Here is an 8,089-nt window from a genome sequence, read left to right on the forward strand (position 1 = left end):
TGGCAGTGATCTGCCTCCTTAAGTATACTCCGTGGTGACACAGAAGAGCTCCTGGCTGTGGATTGCATCAGCTATGGTTGCTGCGTGGGCTTGCTTTTGCCTGAGCCTTAGTGGGTGGAAAGGGGGGAAAGGAAGGACAAGTGCATGAAGCCATAGTGGAGTTTTGTATTATGCTTCTCCGTGCCCAAGAGTCTCAGTTGGAGTCTGTCAGCATTCTCGTTATGCCCCTTACAGAGTTTTGGTGACAGCAAGGCCCTGGGGGATAACTGAGGAGAGGTCAGCCCTACTGCTTCCCCCACAGTTGGGTGGGATGTGTGGAGGGAAGAGGCTGTGGGATGGAAGCATCTGTTCTCTGAACCTGAGTCACACTCAAATCCTGTCCTTTTGCAGGCAACAAACACAAGTGGGTCCCTTTGCAGATAGACATGAAGTCAGAGGTGCCTCGGGACAAAACAGCCTCTCGGAACAACCGGCAAAATGAGCAGCACAGGCACCTCTCCAACAACCGTGGCGAGCTGAAAGGTGGGGGCTCAGAATGGGACCCTACTCTCCTTCCTTGACCACAGGGCAGCAGGGGCACGTGGTGGGAATGCTTTGTGTAGTCGAAGGGCTTCAAGGGCAGTGGGCCTGCTCTTGGGAAGTACCTGCATCCTTTAATGCTCCTTCTGCCTCTCTTTGCTGCAGGCTGGCACCCAGACAACAAGCATGAGCGCCCCTGGCAGGACCATGATGAGACCTCCAGTGTGAAGAGCGAGGGAGGAGCTGTACGAGGAGCCTTCCGGGGCCGAGGCAGGGGCCGTGGCAGGGGCCGTGGCCGGGGCAGAGGAGGTACTTGCTGTTTGTATTGTCTTGTGGCAGAAAGAGAGAACAGGGCACGTGCCAGAGTGCAGGGATATGTATATGTGACCTGGAGTTCTGAAGCAGACTGGGCAGGGCAGAGTGCTGTAGAGAGACAATGAAGTGTGGCAGGTCATCCCAGCTGGGGAGCGTGAGCTGCCAAAGAGGACTCTTGATTTGAAATCCTCTGTGAGGAGCTATGTACTGCTCTGGAGGTGGCATCCAGCTGAGCTGATTTTAATAACAGCAAATTATTTTTGTTAGTATTCTAATAAGGGTGAATGTCTTTGTTATTCAGGCTAAGCTCTTCCACCTGTTTTCTGCCCCTTGCAACACTCCTGTGCAGCAGTTGCAGCATGCTGATATTCTGCCTTGGCTTTATGTCGCACTGAAAGCCAAACAGGAATCTTTGCTTTTTTAGGAAGAGCTTCTACTAGCATTCAGCACAGCTGTGTCTGTGTGACCCTTGGCATAACTTCAGTGCAGAACCTTGGTGCGTTACCTAGGCTATCTAATTGCCCCTGGAGGAGAGTTAGTGATCTCTCTTTGCCTTGGTGTGTCAAGGTTTCACTGGGATCCCTGCTGCAGCAAAGTCTGAGATAAATGGGTGGAGGAATGAGTTGGCAATGCCCTGTTTTGTGCTGTCATGGGGGGGGCCCCCCCCCCAAGGGCGGTGCTGGGAGAGCTGTTATTGCTGGTGCCCAGCCCCACATGGCAGCACAGGCTGTCTGGTAGATTTTGAGGCTCTGTGTTAACCAAGACGTTCCCTTGTTGGTGTCTTGCAGGGCACTTCGATTACCAGTATGGATACCGAAAGTTTGAGGGCTCAGATGGCTCCCGCACCCAGAAGTATGCTAGCAACATCACTTACTACTTTGACAACATTAGCAGCACCGAGCTCTATAGCGTGGACCAGGAACTGCTCAAGGACTACATCAAGCGGCAGATGTAAGCTGTTCAGCCTCACAAGAGCAGAAGCAGGGGGATTATTTCCACGGGGTGGGGTGGTGGTGTCCTGAGGAAGGTGGCTGGTCTGTCTCTCACTGATGTGTTGTCCACACAGAGAATATTACTTCAGTGTGGACAACCTGGAGCGAGACTTCTTCCTGCGTCGCAAGATGGACTCAGATGGATTCCTTCCCATCACCCTGATTGCCAGTTTCCACCGGGTACAGGCACTGACTACTGACATCAGTCTCATCATTAAGGTGAGGGCCAGGAAGGCTGAACCTTCTCTCTTGTCTGGCTTCTTGTTTTCTTGTCCTTGACTTGCTCCCTCCTCCTCTTGAATCACATAGGGAGGAAGGACTGAAGCTGAGCCCCTCTGTATGCCAAAGCAGGGCCTTGAGCTGACCTGATTTTGCTTGGTTCTAGGCTTTGAAGGACAGCAAGGTGGTGGAAATTGTGGACCAGAAGATCAGAAGAAAAGAGCAGCCAGAAAAGTGGGCTCTGCCTGGCCCTCCTATGGCAGACTACACACAGACTGACTTCTCACAGTTCATCAACTGCCCTGAGTTTGTGCCCCGGCAAAGCTTCCAGAAGGAGACAGGTTAGTGTCTGGGGATTGTGGAGGGAGGGAATTGTGAGACCCAGCTTGGTGCCGCAGCAGGTCTGAGCCCCTGAGTGTCATGAGTGTTCCCCAGGACAGGGCTCTGCCTTTTGGTTTGTAGGCCTGAGTTTGAGTAGCCAAGTAGAGGATCTGATTGGTGCTGTTGTAAGAGTTTATGCAGAAGAACATCTCACTGGTACCAGGCTGTCATGGGAAAGTTTCTCCCAGAGCAACAAAATCACCACCTGCTTTAGGGCTCTCTACGTATCTGGGAAACCCACACCTGCAAAGCTCTGTGGTCACCACCAGCATCACAGCCTTAACCAGAGATTTTTTTCAGCACTCTGGGGCAATATGCTGGTGAGCAGGAATGTTCCTGCCTTAGTCATTGCCTGCTCATGTGTCCCACAAGCTCTGCTGCCAAAATAACTTCCTCTAAATCAAGTGCTTTATGTATGCTACCACTCAAGCCTCCCACTAAAGCATTTGTGGCTCTTGTTGGCTCTAGAGTCTGCTCCTGGCTCCCCACGTCCCACCAGTCCAGTCCCCACAAAAACAGAGGAAGTCAGTAACCTGAAGACAATGCCCAAGGGCCTGTCCACAAGCCTGCCCGACCTGGATTCAGAGACGTGGATTGAAGTGAAGAAGAGGCCTCGGCCCTCTCCAGCCAGGCCCAAGGTATGTAGCAATGTAGACTGTTGGGGTGGAGGCCTACTGGTTGTTTTTTCAGGGGCTGTAACCCTAAGTGAGCAGCAGGTTTCAGACCACGTAAGGTCTGTTCGTCATGAGTGATGCCCCCATCTACTTTGGGGCTGCTCCTCAGTGACAGAGATATAAATAATTCTCCCCAGACAGACAACTTCTGGCTGTCATAAAGAAACACGGGGCAAGAGCTGGGTCTCCCAGCAGTAGGCCTGTGCTCTGTGTGCTCTTTGTGCTGCATCACCATTGCTCCTTCTACCCTTAGAAACCAGAGGAGTCAAAGACCCCACAGCAGCAGAAGCAAAAGGACCAAGATGAACCCGAGGAGTTGGACTTCCTTTTTGATGAGGAGATGGAGCAGATGGATGGCCGCAAGAACACGTTCACCGACTGGTCAGACGAGGATTCGGATTACGAAATTGATGATCGGGATGTGAACAAGATCCTCATCGTGACTCAGACGCCTCCATACCTACGCCGGCATCCTGGTGGAGACCGGACTGGCAACCACACATCCAGGGCTAAAATGAGTTCAGAGTTGGCCAAGGTGATCAATGACGGGCTGTACTACTATGAGCAAGACCTGTGGACAGAGCAGTTTGAGCCAGAGTACTCACAGATCAAGGTGAGAGAGGCTGATCTGAGGAGGAGAATTCACAAGGGCCATATGGCTCCTCCCAGGGAGGTATGGTGGGTTGGCCATGGTGATGGTTTGGGTTTGGTACAGCAGTTCCTGGCCCGGGACTGGGACAGAGCTCAGCAGGGACTGATCTTGCTGCAGAACTCAGGATTCCTGGTTTCCAGTGTCATGCTGTGCTATGTTTGGGATCAATACAGCTCTGTAACGTGCTGTAAGGCTGCAGCCAGTAGACTGAGGTTCTGGTAACCAGGTGACCTGGAAAATGTGGTCCACTGATCTGCTGTCTGCCAGGGTCTTGGCTGTTCAAGACTGCAGTAGTGTATAGGCAGCGGCAGATGACTTGAAGGAATTAGCTGTCTGCACTGCCTGTAGTGCCTACTGCTTAATGGCATGGTCTCTTGAGACCTCAGTTACTGTTCATTGATGACTGGGACACTTTTGGCCTGTGCTGTTCTCCATTTTTCTGCCAGTTTGCATAGGCTGGTGCTTTTTTTTATAGGAAACTCACCTGCCTCTCTGAGTTTGAGTTCCAGGTTGGTGACTCTTGCAATCAGGAACTTGCCCCAGGCTCTTGTAGTGACTGAAGCTGTGTCTTGTGCTCAGCATTGTGGCTGTTGCACAAGCAGTGTGGTGGTCACAGTGAGCTGTTGAGATGAGGGGACAACAGAGTGTTTGGTTGCTTTATCATCTTCCTCTTCCAATGCAGCAAGAGGTGGAGAACTTCAAGAAGGTGAATATGATCAGCAGGGAGCAGTTTGATACTCTGACCCCAGAACCCCCCGTGGATCCAAACCAGGAGGTCCCTCCTGGCCCCCCCAGGTTCCAGCAAGGTAAGACAATGTGGACAGGAATGGGTAGGACTGAATTTGTCCCCTTTCCTCTTGGTGAGTGGTCCTCAGAGGTTCAGAAATAGCTAGAGGGAAGCAAGTAGAGCCATAGCTGTTTATCTTTCCCAGTGGGGTGTTGTTCTCCCAGCTAAATGATTTGGAGTTCCAAAAGTAGGAGTGTCTCCACAGAGTGAGGAAATCTGGGCAGACTTCCATGAGTCTTTCCTCTTGGACCCTTCCCTCTCAGTGTCCCTTGCTGAGTATTTTAAAGGCAGTTATCTGCTGGGCCCTGCTTGCCTGTTGGTGGAATCTGGTGCCCAGGCAGAGCACTGGTGTGATCTTCCCCTAGAAAGCAGATACTTTGCAGGGTCCCTGAAAGTGTCTGCTTTCCTGCTGCCAGGCTTTGATTTCTCTGGTTGCAGACTGGCTTTGCAGTTGTTTGTCTCAGGAGGACTAGGATGTGTCCAAGAGATCCTAATCCAGTGGGTGCCCTTTGGCTGTAGTGATGCTCTTGTGCTCAGAGATCAATTTGACCCAGCTTCGGGGGGTTTGTCTCTGCAGTACCTACAGATGCTTTGGCTAACAAGTTGTTTGGAGTACCTGAACCTTCAACCATCGCCCGATCTTTGCCTACAACCGTACCAGAATCACCCAACTACCGCAATGCCAGGACCCCCAGGACCCCTCGCACACCTCAGCTGAAGGACCCTACACAGACACCCCGGTTCTACCCAGTGGTGAAGGAGGGCAGGACGATAGATGCCAAGGTAGGACCAGGGCTGGGGCGTGGGGTGGGAGGCCGGGACTTCCCAGCTGGGATGTGGAGAGGAAGCAAACATGTCCCTGATGTACTGTGTCTCACAGACCCCACGGAAGAGGAAGACAAGGCACAGTTCAAACCCCCCAATGGAGTGCCACGTGGGCTGGGTGATGGACTCCCGGGAGCATAGACCCCGAACTGCCTCCATCAGGTACTGGAGATGGAAGAATGGGGTCATGGAGGGACCAAAAAAGGAAAGAGAGCAAGTGAGGGAAGGGCAGTGTTTGATCTCATAGGGCAGGTCACCTCTTAAGTGACTGCAGAAGGAGCTGGGACCTGTCTCATCCTAGAGGGAGCTGTGAAATTTTGCAGTTTTGAAATAACGAGATACAATTTATCTGGGAGTGTCGGTTTCCTTTCTAGTAGGATGCTCTGTAGCTCAGGTCCCAAACTTGGAGTGGATGCGCTCATAGGTGGGACAAACAAATGAGTGTTGCAGAGTGGAGCGTGAGTGCACTGTGTTGTTTGTTGTCTGGTTACAAAGGAAAGGGGTTGATGAGGCTCTCTTGTGTGCAGCTCCAGCCCCTCTGAGGGAACTCCGGCCGTTGGAAGCTATGGCTGCACCCCGCAGTCCCTGCCCAAGTTTCAGCATCCTTCCCATGAGCTGCTCAAGGAGAACGGCTTCACGCAACACGTCTACCACAAGTACCGTCGGCGCTGCCTTAATGGTAGGCATGTGGGGAGGGCTTCCTCCCTCTGGGTGTGGGGCAGGGTGCTTGTGATCTGATGTACAGGGGCATGGGGTATGGCAGCAGAGTCCACACACAGCGGTAGACAGGGTCCTGTAGGACAAGCTTGCTGGTGGCAGATAATTCCTCATGGTCCAGAGAGTTAATGGTGTCCAATAATATGTATAAAATGTATATATATATATAAAATAAGACCTTCCTCTGTGAGATCCCCTGTGTCTGGCTGGTTCCCTGGGAGAAAGCATCTGTCTTGTAACCAGCCGTTCTTCCCAAACAGAGCGAAAGCGGCTGGGCATTGGTCAGTCCCAGGAGATGAACACGCTCTTCCGATTCTGGTCCTTCTTCCTACGAGATCACTTCAATAAGAAAATGTATGAGGAGTTTAAGCAACTGGCTGTGGAGGATGGGAAAGAGGGATACAGGTAAGAGGAAGAGCTGAATGGCCTTTTTTGAGATGGGATTGTGGGAAGGGTGTTTAGTCTTTGAAGGCTTGAAGGTAAGACCAGGACCACCCTGGATCACATCCTTTTTCTGAGATGCAGCAGGGTTCTTGCCTAGGTGTTGCATGCACCAGTGTCTGAGCACCACATACTCTTCTGTTTCCAGGTATGGTCTGGAGTGCCTTTTCCGATACTACAGCTATGGGCTGGAGAAGAAATTCCGGCCAGACATATTTAAAGACTTTCAAGAAGAGACCATCAAGGATTATGAAGCTGGTAAGTGTCTCCTTTGCCTTCACCTGAGTTTAGCAGTGATGTTGCCTGGATGAACGTGTGCTCTTGTGCCTCCTTTTGTGACCTGGGGAAGGCCATGTAATTCTGTGTCTGACAGTGACAGGCTGTGACATCGTTGAGCCCTGCTGTCCTGCAGGTAAGAAATGCTCCTGCACAGAGCAGAGCTGCTTGCTTTGCAGGAGAGGGTGGAGTGAATATGGAGCTAGATTGTGGAAAGTCACAGCTTTCCCACCACTCATTGTGGTCACTAATCCAGTCACAGAGCCTGGAGCCATTTCCCATCAAGGGTGCTGCCCTATGCTGATGGTAGATTGCTTTCCTCCAGGTTCCTTGTATTTTGTCAGTGCCAACCAGTAGGACAGGTGGGCCCATGGGACAGGCAGTGAGGAAGCCCTGAGGAAAGACTTCTGACTCCTGGTTTGATTTTCTTCCCCCTCTAGGCCAGCTCTATGGGCTGGAAAAGTTCTGGGCCTTCTTAAAATATTCCAAAGCCAAAAATCTGGACATCAACAGCAAACTGCAAGAATACCTCAGCAAGTTCAAGCGCCTCGAGGACTTCCGAGTGGATGTGAGTAGAAACAGTGCCCCCACACACCACAGTGAAGGACCCCCACAGCTGCTCCAAGGCCTTTCCAAGGGCAGAGGGTTTCAAGACAGGGTTGCTGAGCACTGTGGCCAGGGGAGTCAGTGACACCTAGTGTCATAGTGCATCATTGCAGCTGGGCCAAGAACAAGCAGCCTCAGCACTTCAAAGTCTTGTGTCATCCTGAAGGATCCTGCATCGCTGAGACAGCAAAAGCTCAGAAGCCAGTCAGGGCTGAAATTTATTAAGAAGCCCTGTGTGCTTTCCTTTCCCTGGAAAGTGCAGGCCATTCTCTGTACCTTAGCTGGGCAGTGAGTGAGGCTGGATATGGCAGCATTGTGCTGGTGTTGCTGCCAGCTCAGGTGCTCAGAGATCAGTTCAGGTACTGAACAGGAGCTGAGGAGCTAAGGCTTACACACCATCCTTGGAGCACAAGGATATGAGCAGAGATGAGTGAAGGTTTGGAGACGTGGCTCAGATGGATGTGATGAGTGCAGATAAACCATTGAGTAGGTAGAGGAGGATATCTGTTTGAATGGAGCAGCAGAGCTGCATGCACTGCCCATGCAGACACATGGTCTTTTCTTACTTCTTGGGTCTTTCATATAATGTCTGAATCATCAATCAGACTTCCAGTTACTACTGCCTTGATATCTCTAAAGCAAAGCAATTGCTGCAGGGTTTGAATGCTGTACATCAGCTTCAGGG

General features: G+C 51.6%; 1 protein-coding gene across 6 annotated transcripts in view; it reads left to right on the forward strand.

The window, feature by feature from the left end:
• LARP1 (La ribonucleoprotein 1, translational regulator) overlaps positions 1–8,089 on the forward strand; it is a 43,774-nt gene that overhangs the window by 29,908 nt on the left and 5,777 nt on the right. For all 6 annotated transcript variants that reach the window (XR_006180912.1, XR_006180913.1, XM_042881416.1 and 3 more), the window contains 14 exons: positions 391–522; positions 685–828; positions 1,623–1,785; positions 1,901–2,045; positions 2,212–2,386; positions 2,895–3,064; positions 3,354–3,713; positions 4,435–4,558; positions 5,117–5,322; positions 5,420–5,526; positions 5,892–6,043; positions 6,342–6,486; positions 6,671–6,780; positions 7,239–7,366. Coding sequence is in view for 4 of the 6 variants with exons in the window: in XM_042881416.1 (XP_042737350.1) it covers positions 391–522; positions 685–828; positions 1,623–1,785; positions 1,901–2,045; positions 2,212–2,386; positions 2,895–3,064; positions 3,354–3,713; positions 4,435–4,558; positions 5,117–5,322; positions 5,420–5,526; positions 5,892–6,043; positions 6,342–6,486; positions 6,671–6,780; positions 7,239–7,366 (2,261 nt within the window). In the remaining 2 variants the exon portion in view is untranslated. The remainder of the gene's footprint in view (positions 1–390; positions 523–684; positions 829–1,622; positions 1,786–1,900; positions 2,046–2,211; positions 2,387–2,894; positions 3,065–3,353; positions 3,714–4,434; positions 4,559–5,116; positions 5,323–5,419; positions 5,527–5,891; positions 6,044–6,341; positions 6,487–6,670; positions 6,781–7,238; positions 7,367–8,089) is intronic.

The sequence above is a fragment of the Lagopus leucura genome, unplaced genomic scaffold (genome assembly GCF_019238085.1).
Source record: "Lagopus leucura isolate 7727_CA_CO unplaced genomic scaffold, USGS_WTPT01 Super-Scaffold_100030, whole genome shotgun sequence".
NCBI classification, from domain to species: domain Eukaryota; kingdom Metazoa; phylum Chordata; class Aves; order Galliformes; family Phasianidae; genus Lagopus; species Lagopus leucura.